At 57.3% G+C, this 17,845-nt stretch overlaps 1 protein-coding gene across 5 annotated transcripts in view; it reads right to left on the bottom strand.

The window, feature by feature from the left end:
* Positions 1-263: 263 nt before the first annotated feature.
* ADGRG1 (adhesion G protein-coupled receptor G1) overlaps positions 264-17,845 on the bottom strand; it is a 37,905-nt gene continuing 20,323 nt past the window's right edge. For all 5 annotated transcript variants that reach the window (XM_013052152.2, XM_013052153.2, XM_004744259.3 and 2 more), the window contains 13 exons: positions 11,911-12,008; positions 10,931-11,353; positions 10,161-10,293; positions 9,438-9,585; positions 8,747-8,878; positions 8,298-8,414; positions 8,036-8,081; positions 7,677-7,780; positions 6,541-6,659; positions 4,527-4,795; positions 3,383-3,491; positions 2,754-3,022; positions 264-1,612 (listed from right to left, as the gene is read on the bottom strand). In XM_013052152.2, coding sequence (XP_012907606.1) covers positions 1,482-1,612; positions 2,754-3,022; positions 3,383-3,491; positions 4,527-4,795; positions 6,541-6,659; positions 7,677-7,780; positions 8,036-8,081; positions 8,298-8,414; positions 8,747-8,878; positions 9,438-9,585; positions 10,161-10,293; positions 10,931-11,353; positions 11,911-11,974 — 2,064 coding nt within the window. In that variant the 5' untranslated portion in view covers positions 11,975-12,008 and the 3' untranslated portion in view covers positions 264-1,481. The remainder of the gene's footprint in view (positions 1,613-2,753; positions 3,023-3,382; positions 3,492-4,526; positions 4,796-6,540; positions 6,660-7,676; positions 7,781-8,035; positions 8,082-8,297; positions 8,415-8,746; positions 8,879-9,437; positions 9,586-10,160; positions 10,294-10,930; positions 11,354-11,910; positions 12,009-17,845) is intronic.

Here is a 17,845-nt window from a genome sequence, read left to right as displayed (position 1 = left end):
AGGCTTCTGGCTGCCTTAGTCCATGTTCCACACCATAGCGATGTCTGCGCACGCAAACCTGGTTGGGTCCTTCTGAGAACAGTGGTCCAGCTCTCCAAGGCCTTACAGCCCAGTGAAGTGCACAGTGAGAACAATCAAGTGGCCTGTCCAGCACCTGATGTCCTGAGAAGGGGGACCCCAGCCCGAGGCCCTCCCTGCTATTTCCTGATTGGCCTGTTTTTGTCAGCGACTCCTGATAGAAGCACAGAAGAAAGTGCTCCAAATGTTTATTACACTTGTTTATTAGGTGATAACAACAAGCTGATTTTTATTTCTTTTTCTGTGTGCTCTTCTACAGTTTCCAAATTCTCTACAATGAACATCTACTTCTTTCAATTCAAAAGACAAATGAGATAGTGCTTAAAAAGAAAGTCCTCCCCCATCCTTAAGGCTGAGATCCAGATCAAATGTTGCCTCCTACAGGAAGTCTTCCTGGATCCCCAGCAAGGAATGGTGGCTCCCCTCGTAGTTCCAACCTTTTAAGAGCTCGTTGGGCTCTCCACCAGGGCCACCAGGGGATGCACGCCTCCTTCTTCCCAGTACTGGGGCAGAGACAAATTTGCACTGCTACGCTCCACAGTTCTTGCCACAAGAGGGCTTTGAGAGAAGCTGGGGGTCCGTTTGAGGGGTGGGCTTGGCAGTGGTGACCAAGGGCAATGCAGCTTATAGAAAGGCCCAGAGGGACAGATAGACCTAGCCCAGCCCAGAATGTCTACACTAAGCCTGAGTCAAGGGCGGGCAAAGGCCCGTCCAGTAAAGAAAGTTTACTGGCAGGCACCCAGCCACTCTTGGGAGCCACAACCCAAAATCCAGCCCTGGAATTGGGACCCTGCCCAGGACTGAGTAGGGGGCTGGAGAGCAAGGGCTGGGGAGGCTGATGGAAGGCTCAGAGGTAGAGGAGCTTCTGCTATGCTCCAGGAGGGGCTCCCCTCCTCTAGGGATCTGGCTCAAAGCTCTGCCCCAACCCCATGTGCCCTGAGTACCACTCTCAGGCTAAAATGACAGGAGCACAGGGTGTCCTTGTGGAGATCGCCAGAGACAGCGCGGCTAGGGCCCGGGGCCCAGGATGCTGCCAGTCCTCACAGGACCAGGACTCGGCCTTGGGGCCCGTGGGCTCCCACCGGCAGCCATGAGGGCTGGGCCCAGTGGCGGTGAGTTCAGCTGGGCCTGCGGCCCCCAGTGAGGACAGCAAGGTTACGGTCCCTCTCCTGAGCTCCTGTGAGCTGGACTGGGGCACCGAGCAGTCCGCAGGCCAATCCGGAAGGCCCGCCTGGGAGTCTGGCTGCTGAGGGCAAAAGCCCCCTCCCCCCAGAGGAGCTTGGGCCTTCTCCCGGAGTCTCTGGCTGCCCCAGGTGTCAGGCCTGGCTGTGGGGGTGGCAGGCAGGGGTGAGGCGAGGCCGCATCTCTGTTTCCTCACGCAGCTCCCGGCAGGTGGCGGTGGCCTAGATACGGCTGGACGAGGTGCTGCCCGAGCTGATGGGGAGCCTGGCGCTGTCTGAGCTGTTCTTCAGCGGGGAGGGCCCGCCCCGGGCCTGCAGTCGCATAGCCCAGTACCAGAGGAAGATGAAGAAACCTGCAGGCAGTGATGGGATGCAGGGTTCAGTGGGCGGGGGGTGGTCCTGCCCCTTCCCCTCCTCCCTACCCAGGCTACCAGCATCCCTGTGACTGGGAGGGGACCCCACCATGCACCAGATACTGTGCAATGGCCTGAGCCCCAACTCATTTTATTCTCTCAAGTTCTCATGAGGTCAGGCCTAGTCATTACTATTCTGTTTCACAAACAAGGAAACTGAGGCCCAGGGAGGTAACGGGCCTTGGTGGAACCAGGAGTTAAACCTTGGTATTCAGACTCCAGACTATCTGTTTAAGTACCTCTAGGACAGAACAGAGGGGAATGTGTGTCTGTGTGTATCTGTCTGTCTGTCCTTGGGTGGTGGGGGCGTGAAGAGGGGTGCAGGTAGAAGAACCCTGCTGGCATTAAACCCCGGCTCTCATGATCCAGCCCTCTACTCCACTCCCCTCTGCCCCTCCAAATATCCTTCAGCCTCACTGCCCCTCACCGTTCTTCCATCCAACAGCCTAGTGCTAACCTCAGGACCTTTGCACTTGCTCCTCCCTCTGCCTGGCACACTCCTTCCTTAGACCAGACCCCCTCAGCCTGTGCCACACACATGCATCCCCAAGTATCTGTTACAATGCAGATCTGATTCAGCAAGTCTGGGGCGATCAGAGCCTATACTTCTAGCAAGCTTCCCATGATGCTAAGGCCCACGGGTTAGGATCACACATGGAGTCACATGGCCCTTGATCTCTCCCTGGCTGGGCCCTTCTGTTATTTTCAAATGTCTCCCACAGAGGCCTCAGCCCAGCCCAGATTTTTCTTCACATCTTCACTCGAACTGCCCTCCTCTCAGAGGGGCTGCGTGCTTGCTTGTCACCCCGGTCTTTCCCACAGGAGATGAGCTCCATGGAACGAAGGCCCTCACCCAACCAGTTCACAATGTTAGCCCCAAGGCTTAACACAGGGCCGACACAGAGCAGGTACTCAATAAAGACTTGTCATCTATGGCCGGGGCAGGGGGCACTTAACAGCTGGGAAGACCGAGGCCTAGAGAAGGGAAGCCTTCGATTTGAGTCCATATGCTCCCTGCCCTGTGCCCCACGTGTGGGGCCCGGGCCTGGGGGCCAAGGGGTGGGGTCTTCTCCATGCCTACCTTGGAAGGAGGTGACGATGCTGAAGAAGTAGAGGACAACAAGCTGGAAGGTGCCCGAAGCGAAAGAGAAGAAGACCAAGGCCCAGGGCAGACCGAGGACCAGGCTGAGACCCAGCAGCGTCAGCACGTGGGGCCACTTCTGGGCGTGCGGGCGCAGCCGCAGGATCTGCACCACCATGGTGCCCAGCATGGCCGTGTTGAACAGGAACACCAGGCTGAAGAGGCCCAGGTTGGTGACATGGTTGACCAGCGAGTCCCGGATCCAGCACCTGGGGGCAAGGGTTCAGCGCACAATGGCGGGGCTGGTGCCTCAGTGAGCCCGAGTGCCCGGAGACACCGCGGACTCCTAGGGGGACATTACTTTCCAGCTCTCCCCTGTGCCTTCGTCCTCTCCAGCCTATTCCCACTCGTGCCAAGAAACCCAGGTGCGACTCAAGGTCACTGGCGAGAGATGGGCAAATCTGGGCCTGTGCTCACGCTCCCTGAACCCCCAGCCTCTGCCAGGCTGGCACCTCCAGCAGCCCCAGGGCCCAGGAAACCCCCCGATCAGCGTGGCCTCAGCCCAGGCTGTTCTCTGGCCCCTGAACCACAAGGCCCATGTTCCAGCCCTGCCATACTCAACCACTCACATGGAAGGGTAGATGACACTCTCTGGGGTCCTCTGGACAGCCAGGATGATGGGGCCGTAGTTGTTCACATCCACAAGAGCCACCAACATCACCAGGAAGACGGGGAAGCCTGCAGGCCGCAAAGCATAGAGCTCAGGCTCCCACCCTCTGTGGCATGCCCCCTCCCCTGCCCTCCGGCAAGACCTTCTCTCGGGTTTATGCTCCGCTCGATCTGGGGTGGGTCCTCTGTGATCAGACCCTCCCCTTCCCCCACTCCAGTTTGGGTTTCCCATAGGGAGCCCTATCTCCCCTGAACTTCCCCCTTCCACCATCCCAGGGGGCCGTGGGAGAAAGGGCCTGCCTTTCCCTGCCGAGGGGCAGGATGTCAGAAGGGGAGATGGGAGGCACAGACTGGGAAGGTGGGGAACAGCTGAAGGGGGGACTTCCAGAGTCTGCACTGGGCCTTGACCTTGTCCATGGGCTGGAGCTGGAGAGCTCTCCAGAAAGGGTCACCCACCACCAAACACTGGGGTCTTGACACAGAGCTAACTCTGAAGGAATTTTATGTAAAACAATGGAGGGAGCCAAGAAAGGGCCAGATGAGAAACACAGAGGAGCAGCAAGTTGGGTGAGGGACATGGGGAGTTTGGAGGGCCGGTGCAACATCCAGAAGGACTTGTGGTGTGCCCCCTGGGCCTCCAAAACTGACTGAGAGGTCTTGGCCATGGGTAAATTGGGTGGTCTTGGCCAAGAACAAATGCCAAAGCTATGCGGAATCTGCTATATAAGCTTAAGAGGATCCACAGACAGAGCCACCACCAGCCTCGGTGAATTTGGTGAGTGGAGGACTGGATGACAGCCCACTCCTCCCCCAACTGGGTGCCTCTGAGCAGTGCACAACCTGCACATCCATATGCAATATCTCTGTCTACAAACCCCCTTTAAGAAGAGTGAGCCATGTGGAGAATATGTGTTTCTTGGGGCAGTGCTCCCCACTTTATCTTCCTTAAGGGAACCTTAACCTAGCCAAAGTCAAGAACAACTGAGAATGGGTGGGTGAAGGGAACAATCAGAGAGGTAAGCAGAGAAGTGGAACCAGGTGCCTGCATTTTACCTAGTAGGAGAGTCAGGTCTGAGGGCCCAACAGCGCCCTCTACCAACTTACCCCAGCCCATGATGCTCAGCTTGAGCAGGTAGCCAGGGACATAGGTGCCGAAAACCTCGACCACCAGTCGGTAGAGGTTATAGCCCTCAAGGCCCATCCAGCAGAGGCAGGCGAGCAGAGAGAAGTGCAGGAAGATGGCACTGGCACGGCAGCCAGCCTCAGAGCCCGTCAGGGCCACTGGTTCACTCAGCAGGAAGCTCACGTCCAGCAGGAAGACAGCCAACAGCAGGTTCATGTGCACTTTGATGGTGTAATCTCGAGGCTTCCTCCTACACACGAGAGGGGGTGGGGTCTCCCTGGTGTCCAGCTTGGAAAGGTGATGGCTGGACTCCTCCTCCAGGCAGTCTTCCCAGGGTACACACATACACACACACACACTCTCTATCCCATCCCTATGGCTGCAGCCAGGTCATCCCTGTGCACCTACTGTGTGCCCAGCACTCACAGGCTAGGGCCCCATGAGAACATTGAACAACAGATTTAGCCACAGAGAGAGCAAGCAGGACAAATCCAGCCACTATAGTCAACCAGATGCTCCCAGAGTTGGAGGGAAAAGACTGGATTTGTTGCTGTTTTTGGAGAATCCATGCCACCTGTCCTCCTGTCTGTCTGCATAGTCATGTGTCTGTGAGCCGACTGTGTCTGTCAGCCGACTGTGGGGGGAAGGGAGGACAGTATGTCTGTCTGTCTGCAGGTTTGCAAGTCTGTGAGCACATCCCAGCACCCCTCCCACCTCAGGACTCTACCCGATCCAGGGAGGCAAGGCTGGCATTTCCTCCCTGGGCCCCCACCTGTGCACTGCCCAGCACCACCCACCATCTATGCCAGAGGGCATGACAGGATAGCCACGCCCATCCACCCCTGCCACCAGCTACTGCCTTGGGCTGCTCCCTCCCCCCACAGTTCACTCGTCTATTAAGTTTATGAAGTGGGAGGACAGCCCCCCTCATTGGGTAAAGCCTCAGTCCCTAAGGTTCCCTGGCCCTGAACTTGGGCACTTTTGTGATCCATGGTTAGGGCTGGAGGGCTCGGCCACTGCCCTCTGGCCTCCCCTGAGCCTGCCAGGTGTCCCCTGTCACCACTCCAGCCCCACCATGTGCACAGCTGCAGGCTCACATAACACAGTCACTTAGGTGCCCGCAAGCACAGGACTCCATCCCCCGTTCCTCGCACGTGCAAGCATGTGAGCACGCTCTAGGTGCTCGCACCCACAGAATTTAGAGCGTCCCCCCCGCATGCAAACAGACCCAGGCCCACGCTGCAGGTGGACCTCCACTTCAGCCAAGCTCAGCGCTGACCATCCAGACCCGTCCATGCAGCCGGTGTGAGGAAAGGTGAAGGCGCTCCTTCCTCCACCAAAGCCTTCCTGCAGGCACCGTCTTCCTCAAGACACCCAAATGACAGAAATGGAGCGACAGAATCTTCCATGGGGAGACAGGGTAGGCTTTGTCAAACTTGAATGCTCGCAGGGGCCAGGCCTTAAATCAGACACCGCATGTATGCCTGCCTCTGCCCCTTCCTTGCTGTGTGGCCTCAGGCAAGTCCCTTACCCTCTCTGAGCGCTCTTTCACAGGGCCCTTGTGAGGACTGAACCAATTTCATGCATGTAAAGCACTTAGAACAGTGGGTAGCATGTGGGAAGCTCCAAGAAGGTGTTAACCATGATTATAATTGTCAACATCCTATTATTATGGGCCCCCAGGGGTGATACATCTGATTCTTCCAAGGCAGAAATCTAGATTTTTATGTCACCTCTCCCTGTGTTCAGTGTTGGCAGATAATAAAGTTTTTAAGTATCATGTCATCCGAACACCACGGATCTAAGGAGACACAGCCCCCGGAGGTCGGCTGACTTTAGTTCCCAGGGCTCCTTCCTGCAACCACACACACATTTTGGGGTGAGTGAAGCCGATCTCCAGGGTGGGTCTCCATGGTTGTGGGGTCCCGACCCAGGGGCCCAGAATGAAGGTTCTCCCTACCCCCGCCTTTCCCCCACCCCTCCTGCAGGCCCTACCTGGAGCAGAGGTAGGCAGCAATGGTGAGGACGCAGGCCAGAGCGGAGATGACGCAGCCCACGTAGGAGACGAGGGTCAGGTAGTGTTTGTGTACGGCATCTACCTCCACAGAGGCAACCTGGGTCCACAAGACAGGCAGGGGCTGGCCTCAGTGTCCCCAGCTTGACACTGAGGGATTGCCCCAGGTGAAGGCCAACCTGAGCCTCCCGGGGTGGCCTGGAGCATCCGTGAACCACCACCACCCAGAGCTGAGCAGAGGCTCGTCCGTGAGTGTATTCTTTGGAAGGGGAGGGGGTCTATAGTTCTCACTGACTCCTCAAAAGGGTCCCCCCACCCAGCACAGTCAAGAACCCTCCACTAGAGGGCGCTCGGGTGGCTCAGTCGGTTAAGAGTCTGCCTTCAGCTCAGGTCATGATGTCAGGGTCCTGGGAATAAGTCCCATATGTGGCTCCAGCTCCCAGCTCCCAGCAAGGAGCTGGCTTCTCCCTCTCCCTCTCCTCCTCTCTCCGCCCATACTCTCTCCCTCTCTCCCTCTCAAATAAATAAATAAAATCTTTAAAAAAAAAAAAAAAAAAAAAGGACTCTCCACTAGAGAATCCCTTTTCCAGCCTGACACTCATTTTTTTTCTAGAACTCAACACCGGCGTGAGCATCCCACACCCAGGAGGTTTGGAAGACCATGTTGATCCTCAGAAGCTGGGTCCCAAGATTCTGGGAGACTGAATGTAGGACACAAAGCTTCTGTGATCTTGGGGACACTGAAGTCCGTTGTGAGGTTCTACACAACGGGTCTCAGTATCCCCTCGAGGGCTCTTTGGAAACGTACTTGTGCCCTTCCCTCAGCCTGTGGAATCAGAATTCTAGTTTAGGGCCAGGAATCTGCGTTATTATCATGCACCCAGATTTAGGAATAAAGAGCAACAAAGTCTTTAGTGACCAGCTCTCTTGCTTGCTAGCTGTGTGACCTTAGGTAAATTGCTTAAGCTCTCTGAGCCCTGGTTTCCCCATCTATAAAATAGGACAGCAATAGGAGACGCCTTGGAGGTTGGTGTGGGGAACAAATGGCATATTTGTGGAAGGTGGCTGGCAAAGCCAACCCAAGGTATGGCTGCGAGGCAGGAAGGGGACCACTCACCATCAGAACCGCAAAGTACGTCAGGTGGTTGCAGTGGCAGGATGTCTGCGTCTCTCTCCGGTTGGTCTCACACCCAGCATCACTCCAGCTCCCCAGGCCGCTCGCTGAGGAAGGGTTCCGTGATGCTCTGATCAAGGCCAGTCCCTCAGGACCCCACTGGACCCCCCCCCCCAAATGCATAATTGTGCCACTCTTCTGAGCCTTTGCTTCCCTTGGCAAATATCTAGTCTGCCATCATTCCTTCTTCAAAGCCCACTTTCTCCAGGAAGCCCTCCCTGATTAACCCCATCACCCTCACTCTCCGGGACCCCCTTTCTCCTCCAGATATCCACCCAGCTCAGAGAACCCTCCACACTCACATGTTGGGTCTTCCACCCAGAATACGCACTGGAGAGTCACGTTTTTCTGTAGGGACAAGAAAGGAGAGTGGACCCCATTACAGCCTGCTCCTTTCTGGGTCAAACAGAGGAAGTCAGTGTCAGGCCACCACGCTGTGTATAGACCTGACCGGCTGAGGCCCTCAGCCAGCTGATCATTTTGTTAAAGACGAGAGGCCCAGAAAGCAGGGCAGAAAAGACAAGCAGAGGCCCTCGTCTCCTTGGTGGGTTTGCCTGCACTCACCGGCTGTGGCTGGTGCTGGAAGGTGAGCACCACAGGCTCCGAGAGGTTGGCTACTTTGGTGTTCTGCACGACAATACCCAAGACCTTCTCACCCAACACTTGACTGGAATTCTTGTCCTGGATACAAGAGATGGGGGAGGAGGAGAAGGGTGTGAGGGCTCAAGGCTGAGAAGGCCCAGATGTCCCCTCGTTTCTCTAGACTCCTGTCTCTCCCCCACACATTGCTCAGAGATGCTGAGTCTCCCTCTGGCAACAGTTCTTGCACATGTAGTCATTTACACTGTAGCGAAAACAACATAATTTAGCATTCTCCTGGGGAGATTCACACGTCACAGTTCCATTTCTGACCTTACAAGGAAAGGCTCTGACTTCTGGATGAGGGGGCTTGGCTCTATGCCTGCCTTCTACCTCCCCATCAGACAGAAACTGCTTTCCCTGGGGCTCCCCACCTGGAACAGAGCTTGACTGCTGAAGTCCACCAGGAGGAGTCTCTTTTCGGCCTCCCCTCTCCGGCCTTTGGTCTTCTGGAAGAGCGTGCCGGGCAGTAGCACGGAGTACTCTTGGATCTCGCTCTGTCCCTCCTGCAGACCAGAATCCCCATGGCACTCAGCCAGAGGTGGGCTCCGAGGCCTCCACCCACCCCCGCCCCCAGCACCTTCCCCGGGCACTGCCATCTCGAAGCCTGCCTCCTCCTGGAAGCCCTCCTTTTCTTGGCTCCAGTGCTGGCTGGGAAGCCTGGTGGGTAGAGCCCAAAGTTCCGGGGGCAAACAGGCCCGGGAGACTGCTGTGCCATCTGGGCTACGCAGGGTGGGGAGGATGGGGGCAGCGTGGTGGCTCCTAACAGGCCCACTCGAGGGGCAGTCTCGAGACTGACATGCACACACAGGTGTTTGGGGGTCTTCTGTTCACGTGGGGGGTACCGTGAGAGCCTCTGATGCCGTTCACCCCACCCCACCCCATCACCACCACTCTGCTAGGAAGGGTCTTGTGTTGCGGGGCAGCCGCTCCCAGGGTATTCCCTGGGCCCGAGACCTTCCTTGTCAGCACAGATCTGGCTCTCAGAGGCCCCTGGGGAGGGGTGTGTGTTCATGCTTCCGTGTCTGCTTCCAGCCCCGGCCAGCCTGGCCCCTGACCCCTGACCTCGCGCCTGGAGTGGATGTGCAGGCCCTCGAGGCTGGCGGTGGGGTGCAGCTTCCACACTGTGGCGTTGACCAGATCCTCCTCGAAGGACAGCGTGTCCCCGGGGAACTTCACAGAGGTCAGCTTCGACTCCAGGCTCTGCAGCCTCCTGGCAGGGGGAGAAGGGGCGGGGAGGTTGATCCTGGCGGGCAGGGAGATGGAGCGAGACGGGGAATCTCGGCGGAGACACAGGAAAAGAGACAGACTGAGACAGGGGAAGGAGGGTCAGGGGACAGCAGGGAGGGAACAGGAGAGAAAACAGCCCTAGGACAGTGCTGGCTTGGGACAGAGAAGGCCTGGGGGTGAGTGGGAGGCAGCGTGAGAGGAAGTTGAAATGACAGAGCAAACAGGAAAGGGGGGTGATCCCGAGCACCAGGTTCCAGGCCCAACTGTGCCTGGAATGACCCGCTCTGTGGCCATGGAGCAGCCCTACCCATCTTCGGGCCTCAGTCTGTCAAGCTCTCAAATGGGCCCATCGGTTCTCCTTTTTTGGTGGGGAAGAGGGCTTGGGTGGCTGTCTGGGGATGGTGATATTTGTTTTTACAAAGGTCAGGGGTTTGTCCTGCGGGGCTGCATTTTGATTCCTCCCCAGGAGGTGGAAAGACGAGGGAACATTCCGGCCCCAGGAGAAGTCTCCATCGCGCCTCCCTGTCCACGTCCGGGTCTGGGGGGGGCCACACTTACTGGCTGGCGGGGGTGGACGAGGGCCTCCTCGAGATCTTTCCAGGGTGCCTCAGAAGCTGGCTGAGCTGCTCGAGGTCCTTTTTCAGCTCGCACATGTCCACCGAGGCATTGTGGGAAGCTTTCTGGGGAGGATCTGGAACAGGGGACAGACAGAGGCTGTTAACCAGGAGCCAGATGCGGGCCACACCCGTCCTACTCCCATTTAACCCTCTGGGGACTGTGAAGGCCTCTCTCCCCAGTTTTACAGAGGTTGAAACTGAGCCTCCAAGACAAGGGTGAACCCCCCAAGGTCACCCAGAAGCCGGCCAGATAAAGGCTCTGTGCCACACGGGACTCTCCAGCAACTCTAGCCCCGGCAAGGCCGGCCGGGACACACCTGCCTGGGTGCCCTTCTGTCTACACATCTGGAGCTGGGAGGGCCTACCCCGGGAGGGCTGTGAGGGTGAGGGGCTTCAGGGAGCCTCTGGCTTCTGACGCCCAGTCCCATCTGTCCACACTTTCTGCTCCCATCCTGGGCAGGCCTCATCTTCCTTCACCTGGACCTCCCCTGCAGCTTCTGGATGGGACTTCGCCCCTCTGCCTTCACCTCTACCTTTCCACACACCTTCCTGAAGCACACCTTGGATCACAAGCCTCCCATCTCAGATACCTTCAGTGGCTCCCCACTGCCTGGGAACAAAGCCCAAGGTCGTGACCTGTCACGCAGACCCAGGTCACTGCCCGGCCTCCCGGCCTTTGTCCAAGTTGCTCCTGCCCGGAAGTTGCCTTACTGTGGAAGGAGAAGGTGAAGCCAGCAGCACTGGGCAGACTGGTGTTCCGGGGGCTCCACCAGGAGGTGACAGAGGTGGCAAGCAGTGGGGGGCCTGGACCCAGGCTCTCCTTGTTGTGCCGGAAGCACAGGAGTCCAGAAGCTTGGTTACTCAGCAAGAAGTTGCTCTTGCCATAGTGGAGTTGCAGAGTCCCCGCGTGGTGGTTCCAGTACAGGCAGAAGTGGTAGAGGCCCCTGGGCTCAGGGAAGAGCTGGGAGGCCGGGAGCACCGCCGGGAAGGGAGCGTGGATTGTGAGGGCTCCCTCTGAGTTCTTGATGGAGATGTGCAGCTCTGACGTCTGCTTATAATGGAGGCTGCTCTTCTGTGTCTGGTTCCTCTGGCCACAGAAACGGAAGTCTTCACGGGGGCCCCCACCACGGGTACCTGAGGAGATAAAGACTACAGATGGGACTCTGGGGCAGGGAGCAGCCAGGGGGCAGGAGAGGGATTTAGGCCTTGGGCCCAGAATACTGGATCCTGGCACCTGAGATCTAGCACGTTCCAAGGGTCTATACCTCAAAGATCTGCAAAAATGTGAATGTGCCCTACTCACAAATTACCAGCTATGAATTATGACAAGAACTAAAAATTAATAATAATTTCAAAGGCAAAAAACATTTCAATAGCAATAAAGTATGTCATGAGGCCATGTCTGCCATAGACTGTCATGCAGGCTGTGCACTGCACAAGGATGCTCTGGCTGCAGAGCTGAGTGAGGCCAAAACCCAGTCCATGCTCCCAACCCCAAACTGTGCACTGTGGGGCTGCATCCCCATAAAGAAGGGATGCTTTTTTCTGCAAGATACCATACACTTGCTAAGCTGCATCTAAAGTCTTGTGCCTGCCCAAAGGGATTAGTGGATATGCTAGCAGCTGTCCTACAGATGGGGGTGCTGTAATGTAAGTCACAACAGTCCCGGGGCATCCCTGAGATCGCCTACCTTGAACCAGGAAGAGCAGACCTAGCGAGAACAGCACCGTCTGCTGCAGCACTTGGGAGGCCATCTTCCTCTCCAAGGTCACCCTGAGAAGTCAGCACCTGAAAGAGGCCAGAAGTGTTAGCCGGGGCCAGATCTGCAAGGTGGTTGGGCCAGCCCTGCAGAGGGGGAGGCCAGTGTATCTCTGGTGTGGGATGTGAGGTAAGGAAGCAAGTGTGAAAACAGCCCACGGGTCTCCCCAGAGCTGCCAGAAGCTGATCATCAAGGGGCAGCGGCCATCTGGAGCCCAGCCAAGTTCAAGTCCTGGCTCCTTCTCACACATGCTGCATGACCCAGTGCAAATCACAGAAAATAGGACAAATAATAGTACTTGCCTCTAGACCCAGCAGTGCTGGGGTCATCTTGGCTAGAATCTGGTGGGCAAGGCTCCACAGCAACAGCTGGAACCTCCCTCACCATCTTGCCCCTCCAGGAAAAGGGTGGCTCTTCGGATTCCCCTCCAGGAGCCTCACCGTCATCATCCCCAAGACCCAGCTCAGAGAACACCTCCTTCGGGAAGCCTTCCCCAACTCCCTCTATAGTCAGTCCTGGCCTCCTTTGGTTCCCACCACTGACCAGGGCTGCCTCTGTCCCCCAGGCAGTGCAGGATGGTTCATTCCCTCCTCAGCTAATGAGGAAGCTCCTGGTGCATCTCTCGGACAGGGCTTAGTGCATGGGGGTTGCTGGACAAAGGCTAAGCAGTTGGACCCTGGAATGAAATGAAGGATCAGCGCTCCCACAGCGCCCCCTGCAGGGAACAGTGGAGAAGGGTGCTTCCTGTCCTGACCACCAGGGAGAGCCAGATCCCAGCTGCCCCCAACTCCTCCCCCCAACCACAGCTGGAAAAAGGCAGAGGTGTGTTCCAATCTGATAGGGAGACACTGTCAGTGTGGCGGAAGTGGGGGGAGGTTTGGTTTCTCCTTCGCAGTTCCACTCGGCATAGAGTGGGCACTTCTGCCCCCCCCCCCTGGCCCCCATTAGCTGAACACCAGTCTGCCAGCCTGTGCTCTCCCACCACACCCCTGTACCTTATTCGTTGTCACTTCAACCCTGTGAAGTTGGCTCTCCCGTTAGTGCCTTTCCCAAACAGGGATTCGGAAGCCCAAGGAGTTAAATGACCTGCCCAAGATTATTCCAGAGGCCAGGCTTTCCCAGCCTGGTCAGGACTGTGATGCCTGGTAGTCAACTGCATGCCCGCCCCTTGGAGAGACTGGCCCCGGCCAGCTGGCCCCATTACTGAATGAGGCGCCGACACCCATGCAGCCTTCTTCAGTTCACAGGGAACTGTGTATGGCTGTGGCAATATGTGCCATCATTTGCCACAAGCCTGGTAAAGGGAAGTTGGAGACCTGGGTACTGCACGAGCAGTCTCTGTTTAGAGGAAGCCAAAGGGGGCTTCCAGGAAGAGGTGGCTTTTGGGCAGAATATTGGAGGGTTGCATTAAAGGGATGGGGTACCCAGGCAGGAGCTCATTGTCTCCTTCCTTGAACTAACTTGACCCCCTGAAGCTGGGCCAGTCTCCTATGTCCCACCATGCATAACAGAAGCCCAATTTCCAGGTCCACGTCAGTCCAGTCATTGGTCAGCTTGACTCATCAGCTTGCCTCTGTGGCGTCACATGACCCCTTAGAAGAAGGCTTTGAAAGTGTTTTAGGGAACGGTCCCTGTCACCCAGGTTGCGATTTTAAGATTTCACTCTGTCCTCTCTGAGCATTTTGGTCCCTTTTGTAACCACGTCCTGTCACCTCAGACCAACAGGAGGAAACCCAGCCTCTGGAGGCAGAGACATAGCCCTCCTGGACCCTCTTCTTTTCAACCCCTCCTGCCAGTCCCTGCTGCTAGCTACCTCTGATCCCTCATCCAAATGTCACCTCCTCCAGGCAGCCCCCCTCTCTGCAACCATTGCTCTACACTTATGAACTTGTAGCTGACAGATCACTTAGGGACTTGGTCCAAATTCTCCATTTTATAGTATCTGGATTCAAGGCCCAGAGAGGACCAATGGCTTCCTGACAATCACACCGCAAGCAAGGATGCAGCTGGTCAAAACTCCATGTGCCTCTGTGGCCCACTGGCCTTCAAAGTAAGCTACCCCTGTGGGTAAACAAGGGCCCTGGACAGGGCAGAGTCAACCATTTTTGCAACAACCCTCCTGGACTGAGCTTTGAGAGCAAAAAGGCTGAGACAAAGAAGTGACCTTCCAGTCACCGGAGGGGCACAAGCGAGGTTGCATGAAGTCCCGCGAAGGGGATTCCAACACAGACGACCAACTGCATGACTCTGACCCTTGCAGGCTCATCTCCACTCTACCCTGGCTGTTTCAACAGCCACTCCAAGGTGGATCACTCTGTCCCCAAGGGCATTCTTGGGATTTGAGGGGGAGGGTCTGCCTGGCTTCCTTTAACCGGCTCTTAAGCCGTGGATTGGACTCTGGAGTCAGACTGCCTGCATTCAACTCCAGCTTCTCCTGCTTGTTAGCTGTGTGTCCTTGGGCTAGTTCCTCACCCTCTCTGGGCCTCACTTGCCACATCTGTACTTGAAGTGATACTTGTAAAGGACTTAGAACACGGCCACACATGTAGTCGGCGCACTAGGTGTCAGCTAAATATCTCTGCGTACTTTCTGACCGGCTTATGCCTGCCCCTACGTCAACCCCCCAAGGACTGTCACAGGGTCCTACTCCCTCCCTCCCCCCCCCACTCTCCGGGCCCCCTGCCTTGTGGTCCTAGCCAGCTCAGCCTCCAGAGCACCTTGACGGGAAATTCTTAGAGAATGAAACTTCCCTTCCGGGAGCGCAATGGGAAGCTTGGAACCCCACCCAGAAAACCTCCATGCTTGCAGCCCTGATGTGAGGCTGCTCAGAACCCTCTGAGGGGCAGGAGAGCAGGGCCGGGGACAAAGAGAAGATCCCAGCCCTTACCGGGAAGGGGGAGGGCACTGCCCGGCTAGTCTGCTTGGCACCTTCCCAGCCCGTTTCACACCTCAGAGAACCCTGCCCACTCTCGTGGCACCCTCTTCCTTTCCTCCATCCCCTGCCTCTGATTGGGGGTGGGGGGAGGGAAGGTAGGCCACCCCCAAACCCCATACACACAACCCCCCACACACAGCCAACTCAGATGCAGTCAGCATCCCTGATGGGGACCACAGTCTCCCAGGACCTCCAACAGGGCTGCAGAATGCCCTGGGCACCACCCCGGGAACCCCCCATGTGGCTCAGCCAAGGAGGGAGGGGTCCTGTGCTCTGGAGGCTGAACCCCAGAACGAGGAGCCAGGGGCCCATACGTGGACCTCGACACAGACTGCAAGGGCAGAATCATGTCCCTTGTCTCTGAGCCGCAGACTATCAGAGGACAGGACAGGCCTCCGCTATCTAAGACCCTTAAAACCAACCATCAGCGCGCAGGCAAGATCAGACCTCACACAGCACTGGGCCAGGGCCAGGGAGCCGTTGAGAGGGGGACTCTAACGGCAGCACCCCAATGATCCCAGCAGAAGCATCACGTGAAATCCCCAGAGCCACTCTGTGAGGCTGGTCTCACTGCTTTGCCATTTTATGGTTGAGGAAACTGAGGCTAGGGAAGGGTTAGCCGATCCAAGATCACCCCAGAAGGAGCCAAGACACAGACCTGCATCTCGCCCTAGAGAACCCCTGGCAGAGGTCCTAGACATGCATGCCCCCCCCCAACTTTGGGAGTTCCCTCAAAGAAAAGGAGCTAAGAATGAGGGGGCAGCCAAGACCACTGGCAGGTGCCGACAACTCCAGTCTGGGAGAGAGGGTCTGAGGACCAAGTCCCCCAAGGGAGATTCCCCTCCCCCCTCCCCTGCTGGAACAGCTGCCCTTGACTTCAGGCCTTCCGTAAACACACACAGGGAACAGAACGGTCCAGCCCAGCTTAACACAATGAGGGCCACCATCCCAAGGTCCCCAGGGCACAGGCAGAGCAGAGGGTGGCCAGGGCTTGCCTAAGCCCACCCTTCCCACCCACCGCCAGTACCGGCTGGGCCCAGGAGAAGGAGCTCTGGTTCCCGTCAGACCCAGCCCTGCCCATCCTCATGGTCGGGGAGGGGGCACTGGGCAGGGGACCTGTGGCTCACTTTCTCCCCACAGAGGCCTGAGTCACTTCCTCTGCCATCCGTGTCGAGCCACGAGTCACCACTGGCCCAGTCCAGGCTCCTGGAAAATCCATTTCCTCTGAGGACGGAGGTGGAAGTTGAGTGGACAGGACCTGGTCTGGTTGGCTTGGAGTTAACCCTTTGCAACCAGGCACCTCTCCAACATACTTAGTAGGCTGATGCCCAGACCTGCCCCACCACCACAACTGCTCTTCTAGAAGTTCATATCAGAGGTGCCCAAACTCACCCGTGGCTCAGAACCAAGCCAGGGAGCTCACGAAAGTGCAGATTCCCCAGCCCTGCACCCTGAGGATCAGAGGCACCAGGTTTGGGGCAGGGCTTAGAGTCTGGCTTTAACAAGCATCCCATTGATGGACCCTCCTAGGGCTTGGAACCACGGGGTTCCAAGCCTGGGATAACAGTAGCCTTGTTTTCCAGAGAACATCAGAGATGAGGGGACCCAGGTCCAGATCTCTCAGCTGCTGAATCGCATGGCCTGGGCTGGGGGTGCCTCTCCACCCTGGCAAGGACACGGCAAGCCCCTCAATGGGTCGCTTGGTGCTTAGCCAGGTGCCGGCAACCTGGAAGGGGCTTCCCGAGGTGGAAAGGGAGCCCTAGAGTGGGTTCTCAGGTGTGAGCCTCATTCTTGTCTTCCTCGAGGGTGGGACAGAAGGGAGAGGACCCAGCTCAGGTGTCCTGCTCCAGCCTCCATCTCTGGCTGCTCTCCAGCAGCAGAGGCAGGGGCAACACGGAGCTGCAGGCTACCTCCTTGAGCCCAGGGGCAGAGGGCTCAGGAAAGAAGGACATGACCCTGGACAGAGACAAGGAAAGGAGTGAGTGAGTGGAAAGCCATGAGAATGTAAGCCCGCATGTGAGTGTGGGTGTGTGTGCACATATGCATGTACGGGTCTGCAGGGGAGCAAGGGGAAAGCAGAAGAAGGCTGGGAATGGGGGCGGGTTAGCTCTGCGGGGGAGGAACAGAGGGCTGCTCAGACCTCAAAGGGCAGCCCGGGAAGGCAGTTAGAACAGAACAGAGCACAGCGACGGCAGGTGCTTCCTCCGTGGGGGGTGAGGCAGGGGGTTGAGAAGACCCTCCGCTGGCACTTTCTGAATTATTTGAGAAAACTAAACCTTACTTAGAAACACCAGCTCTCCAACAAATCAATGGAGGGACCCACATCAGACCTGGGTGGGACCCAGGGCCATGCCCCATCCTAGACCAGCACACCCCCCCACCCTCGGCAGTGCCCACTCCCTCTCCTCCCTCTGCTCCCATTCTCCAGTGGGGTGGCCAAGCTCAGGCTAGGTGTCCACCTCGACTAGAGGTTCCCCCCGCCGCCCCAGCAGGGTGTTCTGGGCTGGCTGGGGGAAGCGGAGTGACTTCAGTTTTCAGGAATTCTTCTACAATAAAGGAGAATAAAAATTAAGCTGCCTGTCTGCCCCCAGAGGCTGGCGGATGCCAAGTCCGTGCCCACTCACTGCCTGGGGTGAGTCTCACATTCTTGCACCCGACCTGCTGGAGGGCCATCCCTGCCCACGTGGCCCCACCTCCCCGCGGTTCTGGTCTGGCCAAGTCCATGGGCAACGACTCCCTCCGTGTGCCCAGTGGGAAGACTGAGGAAGGGGGGAAGCAGAGAGCTGTCTCCTAGGATGGGAGGAAAGGGTCTGTTGGATAAGACTCCCCAAGAGTCTTATCCAGAGCCGCCCACCCTGAAGCCTGCTTTATCTAGCACCAGAACATTCACTTAAGGGACCTCAGAGAGGCCAACGTATAGTTACGCAAGCA

Source organism: Mustela putorius, unplaced genomic scaffold (assembly GCF_011764305.1).
Source record: "Mustela putorius furo isolate JIRA1106 unplaced genomic scaffold, ASM1176430v1.1 tig00000174_pilon_pilon_pilon, whole genome shotgun sequence".
Taxonomy (NCBI): Eukaryota; Metazoa; Chordata; class Mammalia; order Carnivora; family Mustelidae; genus Mustela; species Mustela putorius.
Note: the sequence above shows the minus strand (reverse complement) of the source record. Positions and strands in the feature narration are given on the sequence as shown.